The sequence below is a fragment of the Gracilinanus agilis genome, chromosome 2 (assembly GCF_016433145.1).
Source record: "Gracilinanus agilis isolate LMUSP501 chromosome 2, AgileGrace, whole genome shotgun sequence".
Taxonomy (NCBI): domain Eukaryota; kingdom Metazoa; phylum Chordata; class Mammalia; order Didelphimorphia; family Didelphidae; genus Gracilinanus; species Gracilinanus agilis.
The window spans coordinates 542,702,933-542,725,100 of record NC_058131.1 but is presented as its reverse complement, the minus strand read 5'-3'; the positions used below and the strand labels follow the sequence as shown (position 1 = coordinate 542,725,100).

At 36.1% G+C, this 22,168-nt stretch overlaps 1 protein-coding gene across 1 annotated transcript in view; it reads right to left on the bottom strand.

Moving 5' to 3' along the window:
• MYO5C (myosin VC) overlaps window positions 1-22,168 on the bottom strand; it is a 142,649-nt gene that overhangs the window by 62,188 nt on the left and 58,293 nt on the right. The window contains exons 10-19 of the mRNA XM_044660046.1: window positions 22,056-22,162; window positions 19,529-19,794; window positions 15,576-15,657; window positions 14,328-14,468; window positions 10,651-10,776; window positions 8,064-8,147; window positions 6,108-6,242; window positions 4,144-4,241; window positions 1,618-1,704; window positions 908-1,019 (exon numbers count right to left, since the gene is read on the bottom strand). Coding sequence (XP_044515981.1) covers window positions 908-1,019; window positions 1,618-1,704; window positions 4,144-4,241; window positions 6,108-6,242; window positions 8,064-8,147; window positions 10,651-10,776; window positions 14,328-14,468; window positions 15,576-15,657; window positions 19,529-19,794; window positions 22,056-22,162 — 1,238 coding nt within the window. The remainder of the gene's footprint in view (window positions 1-907; window positions 1,020-1,617; window positions 1,705-4,143; window positions 4,242-6,107; window positions 6,243-8,063; window positions 8,148-10,650; window positions 10,777-14,327; window positions 14,469-15,575; window positions 15,658-19,528; window positions 19,795-22,055; window positions 22,163-22,168) is intronic.

Sequence of the window (22,168 nt, the reverse complement as noted above, 5' to 3'; positions counted from 1 at the left end):
CTTTACAAGCCAGGCTCTTTCCATTTTGTTGTAGAGACCTAGAACCAGGTCTAATTTTGATCCTCTCAGCACAAATCAAAGAGTATCATTAAAGAGAAATCATCATAATTTTATACATTATATGTAAACCCAGAGATTTTTATGGATCACAGCTAATACTCCTTTGCCCAGCATTCAATGCCCTTCATGATTTATTTCTAACTACTACTTTTCTATATGCTCTACTCTTCTGCTAAACTGTACATGACTTGCTGGTTCGTTCCTTTGTTCTTTTGCTCATGCTATTCCCTATGCTTGGTATGCCCTCCCTTCACTCTATCTATTAATTTAATCCCTACACAAGATTCTTCTTTTAATGTCCATCTCACACATCACCAAATCTTCCTTTCTCTCCTTGGACTATTGTACTTTGCTTGACACTCTCTTATGGGGGACTTAAAGTCAAGAAAATGAGTTTAAATCCTGTCTTGTGTGCATCACCAAGTGACTCACTTAACCTCCCTCAGCCTCAGTTTATTCATCTGTAAAACGGGAATAATAGCACCTACCATGGGATTGGTGGATCAAATGAGATTACATGTATAGAGCTTTGTGAACCTTAAAGAACTATATAAATGCTAGCCATTACAAGTATGCTGTCATATACTGTTTCATATCAGCTACAGCCTTCTACTGAACCGAGAGTTCCATGAGAGGAGAGTCCCTGTGTATTAGTTAACATTTGCATCATGAGGTCCCAATATTAAGAGCTGAAGGGAACTTTGAGACCACCTTATCCAAACCACTCATTTTAAGGACAACCAGTTTCTCAGTGCTTTGCACCCAGCAGGTGATTAATATGTGTTTGCTAAACTGAATTACTTAAGAGGAAAAAAGTGATCCAGAGTGGGAAGGGGCACAGACTAACCTGGATTAGTCTGTGTAAAACCACTTTGCAAACTTCCCTCTTATCATTGAAGGCAAGTTCCTGCTGAGTCATGAGAACTCCATAACGGCTATAGAACTCTATGTATGTCCACCTGGGGAAAAAAAGGAAAGATTCAAACTTAGCACATGACAATGCAGGACTCTGAAAGCAGTGTCAAGAGCTTTGTGTCTAGGGTGACTCAGATCTCCTAAAATAATTCCTGTAACTGCCACTGGTCGTGATGCTCTAGAACCTAGGGGTTGTGAGTGGTAGTGGTAGTGAGAAGGTCTAAAGGTTTATCTTGGGATGGGTGCCATTAACCCAGGTAACACCAATCTATTCCATTATCCTGGCCACACCCTAACCATCCTTCTCACCAGCTGCCAAGAGTCCTCTTAGTTTGCCATCACCAAATCCTACCTCCCATGGACATTTCTTTCCTGCCACTACCATACATATTTCCCTCTCATGGCAGTCACGGAGTTTGGGAGTAGCTGCTGAATAAGTGGGAAGTAGGTACTAATGGTGATGATGATCTATTTCCCTTGAAGCCCAATTTTATACTATGCCCTTTAACATCTTTTCCTTTGGGCAAGAGGAAGGTCTTAGGAAATTTTCAACTGCACTTCCAGAGGATGTGTACTCAGGACAAATGTCACCCCCTCAGGACAAAACAAGTATGTGTATCCAAAAAATGTCTGCCAACATACCTGGAAGGATAGCTCTGAGCACTGATGCGAATTGTTTCTAAAACTCCACAGGCTCGTAGCTGCTGAACAATTCTTTTGGAGTCAAACCTAAGAGAACAGAACATTTATAACTATGCCTCATCATCTTTTATATGAGATTGTTGTTGTTCAGTCATTTCAGTCATATCTGGCTCTTCATGAACCCATTTGGGGTTTTCTTGGCAAAGATTATAGAGTGGTTTGCCATTTCCTCCCTCATTTTGTTTTAGAGATAAGGAAATGGAGGCAAAGAAGGTTAAATGAGTTGCCTGAAGTCACACAGCTAGTGTGTGAGGCCAGATTTAAACTCAGGAAGACAAATCTTCCTGACTTCAGGCCTGACACTCTATCCACTGCCACCTAGCTGTCCTTTATATGGTATTAAATTGTTACAATGAGTAAACACACATAAAGAGGCAACAGACTTTTGCCATTTCTAAAATAAAGGAGTTTTCCATTACTTAGAGGCTCTCAAACCAAGGCTGGATACCCATTGGTCTTAGGGTCAAATGATTAGTATTTGAATCTAAGAGATGGGCACAGATAATTATGACACTGAAGGTAGGAATTGATAAAAGATAATATTGCCACCTAAAAAAAGGTAAATCATGTCTAGTACCCTTTTTTTTAAAAGTGGAATTAAAGAATAGAATAGGTTAATATAATAAAAGCATAATAAATTAAAGAGTACAATTCATGAAGACTTTCATAAAAAATGAATCTATTTACCGAATTTGGCACCTGAAGGGTAAACTTGAGTTATGGAAAATTCACTTATGTGAAACATTTCTGCTCCCATGGATGCCAGATAAATCATGTTACTATGCTTAAAATATTTCCCAGTATGTTAAAATGCTTTAAAAGTCTTATGTACATGTAACTCATGATGAATGAAAACCATTTCTATTGCTTCATTAAACAAATATCTTATGGGCTGCTGTTAAGCAAAATTTTGTCAATAATAATTACTAGATATATTTTTAATTATTATATTTGAATAAAATGAAAAGATATTTCTTATTATTTTGAATTTGGTAAACACCAGCAAGCACAAGCATTTTCGCATATGAAGAACCAAAATAGAGGACTATATACATAACATCAAATATTATGCACAGCTCAGATTTTTTTTTAAAGCATGTATTAATTTCCAGAACCTTAGTTTCGTACCTGTTCTACTTGTCTCCTGAACAACCTTCTATCTTTTTCTATATATAAGGAGGAAGGAATTACCACACCCACCCACCTTAATTAACACAACCAACAAGATGATCTATAGCCTGATACTTTTATCAGGTGATAATACCCCTTTGAGTCATAGAATCAATCAATGGTATAAACTAAGTGTGCCTAAGTCCCAGACACCACTACTGAATCCATCAATCACAGGTGTAATTTAGGTGTACACAAGTCCTCCATCAATTTGGAGGCATCATTGAATGAAATTAGATGAAGCTACAAAGGAAATGAATTGGGATAGGTCAAAAGAGTCAGACACACCTCTGAGCTGATGTTTATCACAGAAATGATTTTAGCTGTGACAATTAAGTTTTGGGAGCACTTTAAGGAGCCAGACCCTGGTTCCTATAACCAAAGTGTAGCAAGGTGGTGGGGGTGGGAAGTAGGGGTGGGCAAGATTGAGTCTCTTTTCTCCCCTGCCTTTGACCAAAAGACATCCTTACAGGCTTTGAAAGATTGGAAGATCAGGTCTTCTGATCAGAGCTGGAAGCAATAACTCAGGGCAATGGTATCTCAGGTCAGAATGCTATAGACTTCCAGCCTTGCTAGGCTGTTCAGGTTGCCCTCCTTTCCCTTTGCCTGTACAGGATTCTGAATTTTTTTGTATAGTTCTTGGTTAGATGAAGGGATTTACTGTTCTATGAATGTCTTGATCATATCTAATCTGGTACCCTTTTGAGATCTTTGCTGGAACATATATAGTTCCTCCTATAATCTCTCCTATTACCATCTTACCCTAATTATCATAGATATTATTAATATAATTACAAGTAAACTAACTTTTATTTAAGTATCTTATAATTAATATTTTCTTCTAATTATTAAGATTTTACCCTATTGGCAAAGTGTGTCTAAAGATATTTCAATGTTTTGACCAAATTAAATTATCCTAACTCATCTATTTTTTCTCACATTTTTTTATCTCTTCCATTGTATGCTCCTTGAGAAGCAGGTTTGTATATAGCTATCTTGGTATCCCTAGTGCTAAGAACAGTAATATAAGAAAGTGCTTAACAATTGTTGAATAAACAAATTTTCATTTCAAAGCATGGATTTTAGAATAACAAGTCCTTCTTTGCACTTAAAAATTAATTTTTCCTGGGTAAAAAAAAGTTGATCTTTTCAATTTTACTCTAAATCATTCATGTCAGCCAAAGAACAGAAAACCAAACCAAAAAAAAAAACCTTTTCTGTCTCTAAGAGTAGCATTAAATAAGTAGCCATGATACTGAATAATATTTGCATCTTCAGAAGTCCTGAAGTACTTACTCAAAGGGTAATTTCTCATCATTTGGCTTTATGCATCTTACATAATGAGGCGTGGTTGCATTGAGTGTCTCCATCAGCAAATACAAAGAGCTTCGAAACTAGAAAATCATACATTTCAGGTCATATTGGCTATATTAAAGGTCATAAATCAAGGTCATATTTAAGATAATAAATCAAGTTCATACTGAGCCTAATTTAACCCTTAGGTCTGGGCAATCAACACATTCTTAGCCATTGTGCTATATTATTAAAAAAAATGAAAAGGGGGGGAAAGAAAATCAGAATGCCTAAAAATTAAATTAGAGGAATTTGGAGGAAGTCTCTGTACCACATATCACACTTGTTTTATTTATTAGATTTAATGAAAATTTCTCAGATTTTCTAGGTAAGTTATCAGGGTGTATCAAATATTCCTTCACATGTGTGACATCATGGTAATTGCAGCAAGACTTGGAACACTATAAAACCTTCCCAATGAAATCCATAATCTTGCAAAGGAGTTTGGCTTAACTATCTATACAGGCAAAAACAAATAGATAGAGAATGTCTGTTGTTTAGAACATGATATTTATAGAACTCATTCATTAGTGTGTGCATATATAATACATATATTTACATGTAACACACATAATCATATATATGCAAAATATGACCAGTTTGACAAATGGACAAAGAGCTAGGCTCAGAAATGAAAAAGTGTGAGAATGTGGCTAACTTAACTTTGGGAAACCATACAGTTCTATTTAATAACTCTGAGCTTCACTCTAAAACAAAGGTCGATGTTTTTTCCACCATTATTGTTCTAGTAAATGACAGTAAGCCATGGATTTTAGAGTTCTTTAGAAAATTGAAGTTGAAGGTGACCCGAAGAGAAATGGAAAGATGCATGATGGGTTGAAACATGCTACAATACAATAAAAATTAAGACCTATGTTGAAGGAGCAAAATAAAGGACATGACCAAAGAAATTACATTAAAAATAAAAAAGGTGGGCTAGGCATGCAGCTAAGGGCTATCTGATGCCTAGCCACTGGGCTCCATTGATATCTGTAAAATGCCAAGATAATGAATCCTCCCAGAACATTGAATGCAAATTTATAGGAGGACATGGATAAGAGACTCCTAGAATAGCTAAGCATGGATGAGGTATAATCTAAATCACTGGAAGAAATGCCCACATCAATGAGATCACAGGGACTGATATATTAGAATAAACTGAAATGAACTCCAGCAATAAAAGTTTACATATACATTGCATGTTAAGCTTTTTAAAGTGCTTTACATGCACTTATTTCATCTGTGTCTCATAACAACATTCTGAGTTATAAAGCCATAGGTTTAACATTGCTTTTATAAAATATGCAGACACCATGTAGTATCATGGACAGAAAGATGGCCTCAGAGACAGAAAGGCCTGAGTTCAAGATCTGGCTAACACATATTGACTATGTGACTCTAGATTAAGTCCCTTGACTTCTCAGGGCCACAGGTAACTCTAAGACCCTAAGTTCAAGATTAGTTGACTCTGGGAAAAAGAGTTTTTCATTGAGGAGACTCCCTGTATACTAATGAAATCATGAATCTGAATTAAAAACAAATAATCTTGAAAACTCAGGGCAGTATTTGGCCTAATGAACCATGCTGATATCTTGAGTGAGTCAATACAAATCCACAAAGTGCTACATAAATGTAAGCTATTATTATTATCATTATTCCTTCCCAAAGGTTCCTGAAAACAGCAGCCAATAAAAGGTAATATTTGGCCTGACTTGTCTTTTACCTTGAAAAATATCCCATTTTTATGAATAGCATTTTTCTTCTATGTTTATACTTTTACATTTGAAAAATGATGCATTTTCCAAATCTGCCTAAGAATATGGACTATGAAGATACATGGCTCTACTAGAAAAGCAACAGAACTCACACCCACAAGCCTCCCTTCTCTTTACTATCCCCCTTAGTACCTTATTGCCAACTGTTGTCCGGAAATGCTTGTTATTTGGCTTGACCACTTGCTTAGCAGATTTGACTGTGATAGCTGAACTGAAGGGGGGAGAAGGACTTGGGTTTTCTTGAAAAAAGCTAGCACAGAGAGGAAACTAAAAATGACAAAGAACATCACATTTAACATGATAATAATAATAACTAGCAATTATATAGCGCTGTAAAATTTACAAAGTACTTCACAAATGTTAGCCCATTTAATCCTCACAACAACACTGGGAGGTAGGCGCTATTATTATTATTTTCATTTTATAGATGAGGGACATGAGGCAGAAAGAGGTTAAGTGGCTTGCCCAGGTCACATAGCTAATGTCTGAAGTTGGATCTGAACTCAGGTCTTTTTGGTTCCAGGAGCACTGTATCAACTTCACAGAGCCTTTGAAATAGGTCATCTAGTCCAACCCTCCCTCATTTGACAGATGCTGAAAATGAAGACCAGAAATAGGCAGTGACTTACCCAAATCCATCTGGTAAATTAATGTTTGGACTAGAATCCAAGTCTTTTGACTTTCAGCCCAGCACTCTCTTCATTACACATTTCTAATCAAGTCATAACTTGAATATACAAAGGATCTCTGATTTCATTACCTTGGAGAGCTCACACTGTAGGAACCCCTCCATCAATATAAAAAGATACTCCTCCATTAGTAGCCTAGGGTATAATCCAAGATTCACAGCAATTAAATGATTTGCCTAGAGATATATAGCTAGGGACTGTCAGAGACACTGATCCTTCCTAATTATGTCCTTGGATCAGTCATTACATCTCTCTCTCTAAGATTATTTATATCAGTTATGGGGATAATAATGCTCCTATTTTACCTATTTGCTGTATAAAAAGTACTTTGTGAATTTTAAAGCACTATAGAATCATGAGTCAATATTTATTAACTATAACAATCACATAGGATGATTATATTTGCAGTTTTTTTAAAAAGCACTTCGAACTTGGGATCAACTATGATCTTCAAATTTTAAAAACGTACAGTATTCTCTACCTTTGTGGCTGATTTTCTGAACTTAAATGCAGGGATTCAACTCATATTTTATTTTCTTCACTTTAGTCCTATGTTTAAGCCTACTGAGATAATTTTCAATATGGTTTCCATCATCTTATCACATTAGCTACCTCACTTAGTTTTGCATCATCTGCAAATCATTGCAGATTATGTCTTCATGAATATTAAGACTGACTTGAAAAGCATATAATCATCACCATATTTAAAACTTAGAAACTTTGCAATACTTATTTTAAAAGCATTTATATGTGTACTTAGAAGGAAGTTAACAAATCTTCATCACTGCAGAACCCATTCCTAGAGCAGCTGGCTCTTTCTCTTATTTGTGTCTTGTGGAGATCTCACCCAAAGCATTCCCAGAGTAATCCGAATAAAACAGCCAACTGGTGGTGGTGGTGCATGTGGGAGTGTATATGGGAGGGAAAAGGAATCAGAATTTTAAAGGAAATACTTTTCACCTCTAAAACTCCATGGGGAGATGGCTGCTGGTGTGAAGGGAAGACATACTCCTTAGGCACTTGAGAAGAGAGGAAGCAAATGGGATACTGACTTACCATGTAATGCTGATGATATGTATAATTTCTGTGACCATTCCTTTGAAAATGCGACTTTACTGTTTTGAGCCTTACTTACTTACAAGCGTGAATGCACTATTGGCTCACATTTGGATAGTGATAGATAATGGCACTTCCAGGTTCTACCTGGGTAGGTGTAATGGTCCATAATAGTGAGAGGTCCCCAAAATATATGTAGATCCTTCATTTCAGGAAGAAGCCTCTGATACAAACATTGTACATACAACACATATGCATATTCATCATAAATAATTTTTTGGATATACTAGATTGTACACTAAATAATTATTAAATTATTTTATTGAAATACCAATTTACAAACCTTGCTTGATCTCAGGATTTCAACCAACACTTCATATACTGTATCTCTGTTCTTCTCGAGGAATCCTTCACATTTATACTCTACCTATGCAAAGAGCTTAAATTAGGAATATCAGCAGACTAATTTCAGAGACAGAGCAGGCACATTTTCAATCTTCGAATCACTATTTGTTTTGTGGGTGACAGTGGTTTTAAGCTTTTAAAATAGCTTGTGATAAAGTGGCTAGAAGTAGTAGGTTGGAGGAAGGTGGGTTTGGTTTCTTTATTTTTATTCCTTTAGCTTTACTACAACCATGAATTACTAACAATATGGCCCCCAAGATACCATATCAGCTTATGATAATGTCTATCTGACTTCCTAATTGTAAGATGCTTTAAAACTGAAATAACTCGAATCACCACTGAGTAAAGGTAAACCTTGCTTTCTTATTTCTACTTAATAAATTCAGAAAGTTGTGCCTAGGTTATCATCTTGTTCTATCCTTATGCCCATCAGGAGGAAAAAAAGGTTCAGTGATGTCTTTTTTGTTTTAGATCAAACCTTTACTTAATTAGATGTAGTAAGAAATGACCTCACCAATGAAAATCTTGATAACTGAGAATCCAGAGAGTCTTTAAAAACAATAACAAAAACCAAGATGGGCTTCTAAAAAGACACAGTGAACTCTGAGGTATCACCTCACACCTAGCAGATTGGCTAAAATGACAACAAGGGAGAGTAATGAATGTTGGAGGGGATGTGGCAAAATTGGGACATTAATGCATTGCTGGTGGAGTTGTGAACTGATCCAACCATTCTGGAAGGCAATTTGGAACTATGCTCAAAGGGCTTTAAAAGACTATCTGCCTTTTGATTCAGCCATAGCACTGCTTGGATTATATCCCAAAGAGATAATAAGGAAAAAGACTTGTACAAAAATACTTATAGCTACGCTCTTTGTGGTGGCAAAAAAATTGAAAAATGAGAGAATGTCCTTCAATTGGGGAATGGCTAAACAAATTGTAGTATCTGTTGGTGATGGAATACTATTGTGCTCAAAGGAATAAAGAACTGGAGGAATTCCATATGAACTGGAATGACCTCCAGGAATTGATGCAGAGTGAAAGGAGCAGATCTAGGAGAACATTGTACACAGAGACTGATACACTGTGGTACAAACGAACATAACAGACTTCTCTACTAGTAGCAATGCAAGAATCCAGAGCAAGGCTAAGGGACTTATGAGAAAGAAAACTAGCCACATTCAGAGGAAGAACTGTGGGAGGAGAAACACAGAAGAAAAACAACTGCTTGAACACATGGACTGATGGGGATACTATTGGGGATGTAGACACTAAATAACTCTAGTCCAACTATCAATAATATGGAATTAGGTCTTGATCAATGATACATGTAAAACACAGTGGAATTGTGCGTCGGCTAAGGTGAGTTAGGGGAGCTTGGGGGAGAGGGAAAGAACATGAAATATGTAACTAGGGGAAAATATTCAAAATAAAAATTAAAAAAAAATTTTTAATTTAAAAAAAGACAGTGAACTTTCATAGTTAGAGTACAAATCACTAATTGTTTGTAATGCCTGAGGTCTGTCAAAGATTGAGAAATCTTCAAGTGTCTCTTTCTAGGTAATTACTTTTGCTTGGTACCTGAATCAATGGCATTTATAGAGAGGTTGCTTAAACATGTTTTCCCCAAAATCATCAGGAATTTTCAATGAAATAGAAATTTGCTTATTATATCATATATTGTAACATGTTTGTTTTCATGAGAGCACAAAGATGATGATTTTTCACAAGTCAGTCATGTGAGAGGAATGAATTTACATAGACCATGTAAATCAAAGGCAGAATGCTCCTTGAAGTAAATGAGGATTCTGTGTGATTTTTGTCTTGTACATTTAGATGTTTTTCTGTGAAAATTTATTTTTGAAATTGTAAATGAAGTTAATTGGAAATTTAACTTTATATGTAAACTTTCAACTTGTGTGCAACTTTATAGGGTCCCCTCTAATAGATAAAAGTAATGTACAGTTTTACAGAATAGAGAAGCACTAACTTACTCACTGATATTCAATGAGACTGACAAGATTAATGTAACTCCCAGAAGAATCTAATTTACAAGCAGGGAGTCACTTAGATATCTTCAGTAGAATTTAGCATAAAGGCACTCCCAGAATACCTTGTTTACTTAAATCATTGATCATTTACAGACTTTCCAGACAGAGAAATTGTACTAAGTAATGCCTAACCAGAACCACACCCTGCTTTCACCACAGAAGATGGAATCCATTTTAAAACTCAATTTTATAGACAGGAAAATAAAACAAAATCAAGGCAAATTAATTCTCTAGAAGTTAGAATTTATGGCAGAACCAAGAGAAGAAACTCTGACTGTTCTCTACCAAACTTTTTATACTGACCCATATGCTTAGTCTACTTGATTTGTCATTTCAGTGAACTGTATGTGACTTAAAAATGATTTCATCAATGCAACTTGGTGAACACACACTTCAAATATAATTGAAAAATCAGACCTCCACTTTGCTGCTACATCTCTTACTGTGCATAATTGTGTAAGATCTTTATCATACCTTATCAGCAAAATGTTGGATGATGAAGGACGTGTTTGACATTCTAGGCTTTTCAAATAAAGCATTCTTGTTGACAAAATTATTATAGAGTTTTTGGAGCCAATTTTCATCTGTTCCATGTGGTAACTAAAAGTAAGAAAACAAACTGAGTTAAAACAACAGAAGCAACAAAACAGTGCTAAATATAGTAAAACCTACACTCGCTGGAACAAAAAAACACAGCATACAGCAAACAGTTGTTCAGACATTTTAGATGCATCCAGCTCTTTGTGACTCCATTTGGAGTTTTCTTAGCAAAGATTCTAGAGTGGTTTGCCATTTCCTTCTCCAGCTCATTTTAGAGATGGGGAAACTGAGGCAAACAGGATTCAATGGCTTGCCCAGATCACATGACTAGTAAAGTGTTTGAAGCTGGATTTGAATTCAAGTCTTCTGACTCCTCACCTGGCACTGTATCCACTGTGTCACCTAGTTGCCCAGCTCTGCAACAAACTCTGAATTAAATTAATAGCAGAAGAGTTGCTATGTGATTTCTGCCTATGGTTACAAGAATACAACCTAAAGAGTTTTTGGTGCTAACACTATAACAATTCAAAAATGGAAATATTTTTCCCATTAAAGCAAGTATGGTTTAAAGTGGGAGGAGGATATTGAAGTGATTAATGATGATGGAGTAAGAGAATATTTATCAGGTTGTGTTAGGGTAGCAAGAGGACAAAGGATTGGGATCTGGGAACAGAATTTACATAAAAGAGAAGAATCAGGGTAAGTCAAAAGCAAGAAAATAGAGCATAGATAGCAGAGCATAAAGAGAGGCAGGTCTAATCAAATGGGCAGGCTGATATACTATCAGAAGAGCAAGAATCCTAAATAGTGTGTAATTTGGATTTGCTCCCCAGAACTCTAAATCCCAGCTTCCCATGTTCCCTCTCACATTACATGCTAATGTAGAGAGGATAGAAGTTTTGTGTAGCTCTGCCCTCTCACTCTCTTTTCCTCTGATCGCATTTTGTAGAAGTGGGGTGAGTCCCAGGCAGAATTTTTCTCACGTGTCTTTACCCAGGCTTTTTTCTTTTGTTCTTGTATTTTTCCTACTTCAAGTGATTATTAATAAATCTTATAAAATATAATACTTGGAGTTACTGGATATTAATTTTAATCTTACATTAGCAAGGAAACCACAATTGAATGGACAGAATGAATTATTTTATTTTTTTGCCAGAGAGATACCTTTCCATTTTCATTTATTTTCTCACAAGCTATACTATAAAGATTCAACAAATATTTGTGGTTCTGCAAAGTGACTATTTCATTTTCAGGTGGAAGTAAAAAAGAGTGCTGGCTATAGCCACCATTAGGAAATCTCTTATTAGAAAACAGTTCCTTTTTCATACTCTCACTGTGGGAGGATGGCAAGGATAACATCTTGTGGTCACTCTTGGCTTAACTACTTGCAAAACCAGTTCCTAACTGTTGATTTTAGAATATAAAATTTTATTTGCCATGATACTCCCTGAACACAATACTTCATTTTGTCATTGTAATCCTTTGAGCAAGGATTCTTAACTTTTCAACCAATGTTTACCTCAATGGCTGGCATGTAGAGGGCACTTATATATATAGTATATATATATAAGTATATAGTGACTTCTGTTTTGTCAACTTCGCTGGCAGACTGGTGAAACCTATGGACCTGATCTTAATACTGTTTGTTGCCTAAGATTATAAACAAAGGAAATGCTAAGTTTTAGTAACAGGCTGGTGAACATAAAAATGTAATTTTTTGCCATTCAGGTTCAAGGAACCCCTGGAATCTATCCATAGACCTGTAGATTTCAAGTTAATAACCTGAGTCTGAAAAGAATCTCTGCAGATAACCTTAGCACCAAGGAGTTTCTTATACAGAGAGAATACAAATATTCCATAGAGATTATCCAATTCAATGGAAGAGATTTTATTGAGGGCCTACTGAGTATTAGGCATTATGCTAGGTGTTGGGGGAACAAAAATAAAGAGTCCCTAACCTCAAGGATCAACATTAAAATCTACAGGTTATCCCATGTCCAGAGCTCAAACCCTCTCTTGGTTTTTCTAGCATCAGATCCTCCTGCCTGATCTCTAGACTTCTTTGATTTGTCCTCAAACTCTTCAAATCCTTGTACCAACACAGGAATTCTGGTCTGGGCTTCCTTCCTGATTCCTTAATTTAGCACTCCATGCTTCCAGGTATTGGTTCTTGATTCATGATGTTTCTGGCCTTTCGTTAAGTACCACTTTTTTTTTTCCAGAGTGCCAACTCTGAAAGTTACACTTAGTTATGAAATATACTTGTTCACAGCCCACTTTGCCTGTGGTACAAGTCCCATTCTTTGGATTCCTTCAATATGGCCAGGAAGAAGAGTACAAAAAACAGGATATGATCCATGACTGGATATGTATACCAAGGAGAACAAAGATAGAAAATGAAGGTTTGATGTACATCCAAAATATTCATAGCATGACTCTTTATGGTAGCCAAAAAAATATGGAAACAGAGGGCATCTACTAATTGAAAAATGGTTTATAAAGCTTTGGTATATGAACATATTAGAATATCATTATTCAGTAAGAATGGTGAATATAAAGATTTAGAGCAACACTGGTTAATTTGTATGTATGATGAGATAAGCATAATGATGATGAAATATCCAATGAAACATGGGAAATTTTTTATGAAGTGATGAGACAGAAGCAGAATCATAAGAACAATATACACAACTAAAACATTGTAAATGAAAAGATGATTAAAGAGAAAATTAGACTCTATGTGAAAAATCAGTTGTAGTCCCAGAGTACAAATATTGAAACATAATCCTTCCACAAGGCAGAATATTGTATAAATTGCCAGAAATTGTCACTGAAACAGAGATTTTTCTTAATTGTTTTTCTACACCAAAGAGGATTCAACTGGAGTAGTGGTGGGTAGGGAGGTAAAGGGGTATATTTTCATAAATGAGTTGTAATTTAAAAATAGAAGGTATTCATATTTTAAAATTAAGTATAAGGAATTTCAAGTTTCTTATTTTTGAGAAATCAATTTAGAAAATTACTTGACCTAAATAAATGAAATGGTATTGGAAGAAATGCATAAACTTAACTGTTTAGGAAGATGTCATCCCTTCCCTTGAAGCCAAACTCATGTTTGGGGAAAAGGCATAAAAAAGATTGATAGATTGAGAGGAGGGAAAAAGTGGCATGATGTAATTCAAAGAGTACTGGGCTTGTGATCCCATAACCTGAGTTCAAATTCTGCTCTGCTACTTACTAACTCAGTGACCACAGACAAATTACCCATTTTTCAGTCTCAATTTCCTCATCTCTAAAATGAGTCTCCACACATTTTTGTTAGCAAGTTCTTTTCTATGACTTTCCTCATTACTGATTTACACTGTTTTTAAACTGATTTTTTCATATAAAAGTCCACTATCCATTTTGAAAGAAAAAAATCATATGAGTGAATGATCTCTATGGTTCCTTCCACTGAAGTTCATGACTATTTTCTCCCCACCCCTTTTTCCTCCTCCTCTTCTCTGTCTCCCCCTTTCCCCACCAAGATTCCAAGATATTTGTTCCAAATTCCTGTTTCAAAGATCTGTTACTGTCTGAAAGTCAAAGGATGAATTAAGAAGAATGATTACCAAGCACTCTTCATCTAGTAACTCCAAAATGCCCATTTTGGCTTCAATCAGATCAATGACTGGTTGATTGTCATAAAAGTCTATCAAAGTCCAAGGAATGTCTTCTTTCATGTATTCTTCTTGCTCAAGTTTGAAGACATGCTAACAATCCACATATTGATGAAGGAAAAAAATCACAGAGGTTAAATACATTTTCAGGGAGGAAAGCATAAACATAAAGGAAAAAGAAAAAAAATCAATGATTTTTATTGAAAAAGAAAAGTTTATATATAATACAAATTCTCTCTCTACATGATTAAGCATGTTACAGATGGTCCAATGCATGTCTCATAGCTATTCTCCCTCATATGAGTGATTTTCTATCTCCTGTCTAGGTTAGAGGTGTTGTCCCAGATGACTTCGAGGATTCTACAAAGTAACTTGTCACTCAATTTTATCCCAGGATCACTGTTGCCTGCTCAATGTGTTCCCTGGATGGCATCAAGGACCAAAAAAGAGTCCTTGTTTTGGGCTATTTGTGGGCATGTAACTTCTTCCTTTCCCTCTTCTTCAATTAGAATACATAATAGAGAATAAAAGCAAGGAAAAATTATTTTGGCAACAAAAATAATATAGGCATAAAATTCAGCTGTGCAAACTGAACTTTCCCCCTTCTGGCTTACGACAAGTACAACAAAGGGCATCTCTCATAACTGAACCTAGCTAGCTCTTTCTCTTCTCAAACACTCTGGCAATAGAGTACAGTCTCCTTTCCAAGAGACCATAGTGTGTGTGTGTGTGTGTGTGTGTGTGTGTGTGTGTGTGTGTGTGTGGGGGTGGGGGNGTGTGTGTGTGTGTGTGTGTGTGTGTGTGTGTGTGTGTGTGTGTGTGTGTGTGTATGTGTGTGTGTATTGGGGTGGGGGTCAGTACACTCCCTTCACTCCTGGGTACTGACTATGGGTAGGAACACTGCCCAAATTCTCCAGGGTAAGATTTTTATCACGCTTTCTTCTAAGACAATGGGAAGCAGGGAAGGCTCAGTTCCCAGACGTGGCCATAAGATGGCATAATATCTCAGCACATGGTCACCCAATAGAAGAAAAATAAATTATCCTGGGAGGGGAAATTTATTGGACAGTTCAGAAGATTCCTGGGGAATCTTGGGGAATTTGTGAGCCTTACCTCTCTGTTGTACATACTTCTCCCCTTCCAAACACATGCACAGTGCTGAGACTCGATTTTAGAAAGATGAAAAAAAAAGTTACGTACCAGGTTAAATTGTTGCTGCAGTTTCTCATTAGCATAATTGATGCAAAACTGTTCAAAGCTGTTCACATCAAAGGTTTCAAAACTGAAACAGATTTTAAATAGCAGGATATATAATGTATAATTATATAAAAATATATAGAAATTCATTATTCATAAGTTATCTTTTTTCCCATTTAGGAAAGCAAGGAAAAAGAATGGTGTCTAAACCATATACTCAACTTAAATATTTAAAAATCTTATTTTCCTCTATAGGCTGCCATACATAATGACTTCCTCACCTGGTTAGTGATACTTGACTGGTTTTAAATCTTTCTGTACTTAGCTGTATTCAGGCAATAGTCATAGCCTAACACTGAGAATGTATGTGAAAAATTTTCAGCATAGAATATGCTAGAGACTATGCTATGCTATCATAGACTTTAAGAACCCAGGATCATCTCCACTTTATGTTGATGATAATGATGGTGCGAAACATATAATATATGTATGTGTATATGCACAAATATACATAGCTAGAATTTTGCAATCCTTTACATAAGTTATCTCATTTGGTCCTCACATAAGTCCTATGAAATAGGTGCTATTACAATTCTCATTTTATAGATGAGGAAACTGAGGCTAAAGAGGTAAAAATAACTTGCCCAGAGTTATATAACTCATACACATATAAGGTAGGATTTGAGCTTGTTTATTGGACTCCAAGTTCAGAACTCTCTTCACCAAACCCCCAATTATATTTATTGTGCCACCTAGCTGTATGTTGTTGGGGCATAAAAGTGAGACATAGAGGATTAAAATACGGCCCAATATTTCTATTTTTAAATTTTCTCCCCATAAATTAAGACAAATGAAATTTTAAATAGCTCTATGACAGGTTTAAATGGTAACAAAGGAAAAGAAAGCAAGACAGCTCCGTATCTGCTCAAATTCATTTAAAAATCAGATAGGACAGATGGATCAAGTTTGACACATGCCAATCAGGGGGAGCTTGAAATTGCCTTAGGCAACACAAGTCTAGATGATCCAAACTGGTTAGGAACTGTTTTGGGGAGCCTAAATCAAGCCCAGTTCAGCCAAAAATATAGAGATTTCTAGAATAGTTGAATTGATTTCATGGTGTCTGTTGATGTTCTGAACCACTTTATGAATGAGAATGGGATGTGGTAGTTTGGGCTGTCCCTAGTCTCAGTGTCAGATCACAGTTAGTTTAAACTCAAACTATATAGGGTGTCCCAAAAGTATGAAGGTAGTTTAAAACCTTAATAGTCTAAAAATTCCCCAATACTTTTGGAACATCCTGTATATATATACTGTAAAATATTACAATTATATAGAAACATATAATATATGTATGTGTATATGCACAAATATACATACTATATAATAAGATTTATGTTGCACTTATTGGTCTTTTTTTTAAACCCTTAACTTCTGTGTATTGGCTCCTAGGTGGAAGAGTGGAAAGGGTGGGCAATGGGGGTCAAGTGACTTGCCCAGGGTCACACAGCTGGGAAGTGTCTGAGGCTGGATTTGAACCTAGGACCTCCCATCTCTAGGCCTGGGTCTCAATCCACTGAGCTACCTAGCTGTCCCCACTTATTGGTCTTAGGGAAGTTTCCACATCCATTATTCTTTACTGAAAGATATCTTATAAGTGATGGTCTTCAAATTCGACTGATTCTAATTTTTACTCACAGAACTTAATGATTAGAAGAGACTATAATGGTCAATTAGTATAACTTGCCAATTTTCAGAAAAAATACTGAAGCCCAGAGAGTAGGAATGACATTCTCACAGTCACACAACTACATAATACCTCTTTTATTTAAAACTCCCTTGCTTTAAACGCTGAGTTCAAGCCTTCCATCTTTTGAAGAGCATGTATAGCCAGGGAGGTAGTAATGTTATATGAGGTCAAGGGTAAAACTAAAATATGAGAATAATTTATACAAATTTAGCATCATAGGAACATGTTCTGGTCATCTCATTTAGTGCAATTTGTATAACTAAAGTACAAAACTGTTGCTCTCATTTTTTAAAAAGCTTAGAAATTTTATTCTTAAAAATGTCCATTTCTATTGAGGATATCTTCCTCATCACCAAGATTCTTAATGGAGTTTTGTTACCTCAGAGTTCACCATACCAAAGAAATCATAGGTCCAGTCTGTATACATTCTCTATCTCTTTAGCGAATACTATTACTTTGGCTAATAAAATGTAAGCTCCTTGGGAACAGCACCCATTCTGTTTTTGTCTCTGTAATCTTAGCACTAAGAAAAGTACCTGGCACATAACAAACTTTTATTGCCTAAATAGTTTATTTAAATTGTTGGACTATTTATGTTGAACTAATACTGAGTTCTTTATTTTAAATATGAAGCAACATTAATTCAAAACTTAGAAACCTACCTGAAAGCATGATTTTGAATTAATTAGCATCTAAATAAACACATGGGAAAAGCTGGTTATGGAATGTGAGATGGAAACGGATATAGGACTGAATGTATGATCAACAGAATTTCCACAGAAATTTTACCTTTGGCTGGCTCCTTTCTTGTCCCTTCCCCACCCAATATATTTGCTTTGAAGAAAACACATGACTCTTTAAGAGCTAACTCATTCTATATGAAAGGTGGAAAAAGATAGGGAGAAGGGGAACATCTTTTGGGGAATTTTTTAGTTAATTCTTTGCCCATTAAGGCAGAGATGCAGGTGTAGTAATCTCAAATAACCTTGATGGAATATAATCTATGCATCATTCATTAAAAAAAGCAAACCAACAGAATTTGTTCTGGGAAGAGAATGGACAGACATGGCTGGGTTAAAAAACATTGTATTCTGATCTCAAACATCAAATAGAATGGGATTTTGCAAATACAAAGAACAGAAAAAATGGTTTGTACTTGAAACTGTAGGTGTCCAATATAGATAATTTTCAAATCTATCCTACTGTACTGGCCTTCCTTCTTTTCTCTCCATTAGGGAAAAAAAAGTTGCCTCAAAGATCCTCCTTCCTTTACTTTCTTTCTTTTTTGTTGCTGTTACACTATCTCTAACTCCTCTCCTCCCCCCTCCTCCCCATTAGGAAAAGAGAAAAAGAAAAACAAAGCCAATAGGCCTAGATTTTCAGAAGAAACACATTCCTGTATTCTCTCTGCCTTGTTTTTGCTCTTGTCCACAATTAAACTAACATTCTTTGGCCACGAATCAGACATGTGATTTGCAAAACTGGGTTGAGAGAGAGAAAAAAAAAAACACAACTCAAACACATGATCTCCTGTCTTTGAAAAATTAATTGTCTGCCTTGGCAACAACCCAAATGTTTGTCTTAGAGAAAGCCAACAATGAAGAATACTTTTCTTTAAACAACTGAGCAGTATCCAGGCATGAGAAAGCTTTCTCTTACATAGAAAACTACATTATGCAAACACACATGTATAAACAAGCCGCATGATATGGTAGAAAGAACACTGGGAATGGAGTCAGAGGACCTGGGCTCGGAACCGGACTCTGCCTCTTACTATGTGAATGTGGGCAAGTAAACCACTCTGCAACTCAGTTTCCTCGTCCATAAAATAGATGTGGACTAGATTAGTGGATCCCAAAGTATGATCTAGGGATCCCTGGTAGTACCTCAGACCTTTTCATGGAATCTACAAGGTTGAAACTACTTGTATAATATCACTAAGATGTTTAATTTCTAATATTGTAAATATCAAGAGAAATGACCCTCATTTCTCTTTGGGGATCTTTACTACTTTTTTTAAGGGTTTAAAGGAGTCCTGAGATCAAATAGTTTGAGAACCATTGGACTAGATTAAATTTTTGGTACAAATCCTATGATCTTACATTCTTTGTTCTAATGAAGAGAAAACAAAGAAGAGTTCTCTTAAATAAATAAAGCACCCAGTTCCTTAAGCCAGGAAGATTTGGATCATTAGGAATTTTCTTACCCATAAATGTCCAAAACTCCAATGAAAGTATGTTTCTTGCCTGAAAACTGCAACGCTCTGTTAATCCTTTCCACAATGAAGTCAAACAAGTGAGCATAGATCTTTTTGGCCAAAGCATCCCTGGCATTTAGAGATTGAAGTTTGGTCATGGGTTTTATCACAGTCTCTGAGGTAGTGATAATTTTGCGGTTACATAGCCACTGAGCCATACTGCCACTGTCCACATCTAGGAGTTCACAAAATATATTCAGATGGCTGTCATCCTCCTTTAAAAGGAAAAATAGAATCATATAAGCCAGCTTGAAAATGAAAATACTTCCTTGACTTGACTACCTGTCTCAGTGCTCTCACAATACACAGGGAATTGCAGTTAGAAGGACCCTTAGAGGTCTATTGGTCCAACACATACCCGGACCCATTCTCTAAACCTTTTCTCTTTCCCTTTCACAAGTTACTTCCTCTTCTCTCATTTCCTTCTTCCCCTAATTATTTTTCTACTAATCAGCAAAGGAAAGAAGGGGTAGGATTGACAATAAAAGGTACATGGGGAAAAAAAAAAGGACTTGAGGATATGATGTTAAGAGGGAGGTTCTGGCATGAGAAGGAAGAATGTGAAGTTGAAATACTGCTTTCAGAGCACTTCATGCACTATTGCAGTGGACAAAAGTGGGAAAAATTAAGTAATCTGGGAGAATGGCATTCTGGGTTCTTGCCTCTCTAGTATGTGAACTGTTTTGTTTAGAGCCAAATAATTTAACCAGTGGGTGAAGACACAGAAATATCTTTAGCACATCATTTCCCTAAAGTTCTTGAAAATATTGATAGCCACATTGGTCCAGACACACTAGTTAATGAGTAGTTCCCAACCATAGAGCAATCTTTTTCTGATATAGTGTTCCCCTTACATCAGACCTTCCCCCATAACAGCCTCCTGTTTTCCCTGACTGCCAGTGTGAGATGTTTGCTCATACCTAGTTAGTTGGAGACTCGCCTGGCATGGTCAGTCAACAAATATTGCTGAGCAACAATTAAGTGCAAGGCATGATAGAGTATACAAATTGTAAAATCCTAGCATTTTAGAGCTGAAAGGGTCTTCTTTGCTTATTTAGTCACAGGACCCATGAGGTTATTTAGTCTCAATTCAGAGTTGAACAAGAAATCTCTATATCACATTTCCAACAGGTGGTCATCCAACCATTGCTTGAAGATCTCTAGAGGTGGCAGGAGGTAACTAGTTGGAACTCAGGAAGATTTGCCCTTGAACGTTTATTAACTGTGTGACCCTCAGCAAGAGAGAAATTCTCTCTCAACCAGCATGGTGAAGAGTCTTGAGATTCTGTTATATAGAATATGAGGTGAAGGAATTTAGGGAAACTTTTCATGAAGAAAAAGAAGACATAGGCGAGGCCATAATAAGTTTTTTTAAGTACCTGACAGGCTATTACGTTGATTGGATGAGGGATCAGACACACTGACCTCAGAAGAACTAGGAGTAAGTAAACAGAAGTTGAAAAAAGGCACATGTAGCTGTGCTGAAAGGAAAAACTCAACAAATCCTGCTAACCCTTGCCTCAGGGTATTAAGTTCTTCATCATCTTCATCATCATCAACTGATGGCATTTATATAGTACCTTAAGGTTTGCAAAGAATTTTATAGCTAACTCATTTATCCTCAGAACAACCCTGAAGGGGAAGCATAGAAGCTATTGATATCCTCATTTTACAAATGAAGAAATGAGGCCAACAAGTTAAATGATTTGCCCAGGGTCCCACAACTAGTGTCTGGGGCTGGATTTGATCTTGTCTTCCTTATTCCAGGCCCAGAACCCTATTGATTACACCACCTAACTGCCTTGTGCTTTGGCACTGAAAAAGGTACCAAAAATATACATGTAACAGAATAAATGATATTGAAAGATGTACAAAGACAAATAGTCCCACCTTCAGTTCAATTTAATTCAGCTTAACAGACATTTAAGCACTTATTATGAGCAAGGCAATGTGCTAAGTGATAGGGGGACAAAGACAAAAAGAGAGCAGTTCCTGGTCTCAACATGTTTACTGGGTTTTATATTTCCAGAGACATTATTATATCTGTATAAGAGATTTATGCATTAATTTGTTTAGTTAAGAAAAAAAAGTCTCCAATGCTACCTAAATGTGAACAGTTGATGGATAACAAACACTGTGCAAATAATTGATTCCTTCAATGTTTGCTGGGATAAATGGCAAAGTAACATTGGTGGGTTTTAGCCAATTCTATAGAAATAACTTTTCCCTCTATTGTTATCACCAACAATCCAGCTAAAAAATGTATGAAGATTACTAGCAAACAGGATTCTTTATCTTTTCCACTGTCTAATTCCTGTTAAACCACTCTCTTAAAGAGGTTCAACTTCTGATTTCTTTAAAGGAGCACAGAAGCACCTGCTTGGAGCCAACATAAAGCAATTTTCTAATGGAACTCAGCATACACAGTAGCAGCAGAAAGGCTAATAAGTAGCTCTTTAACAAATACATTTCTTACTCTCACTGAGGACCTCTCATTGCTCACTGCGGTGACCTGCACATTGCCAAGATGAAGGATAGCTGCCAGGATCTTAAACACATCCATTTGAAAATCCTCCTTCAGACCTGGAA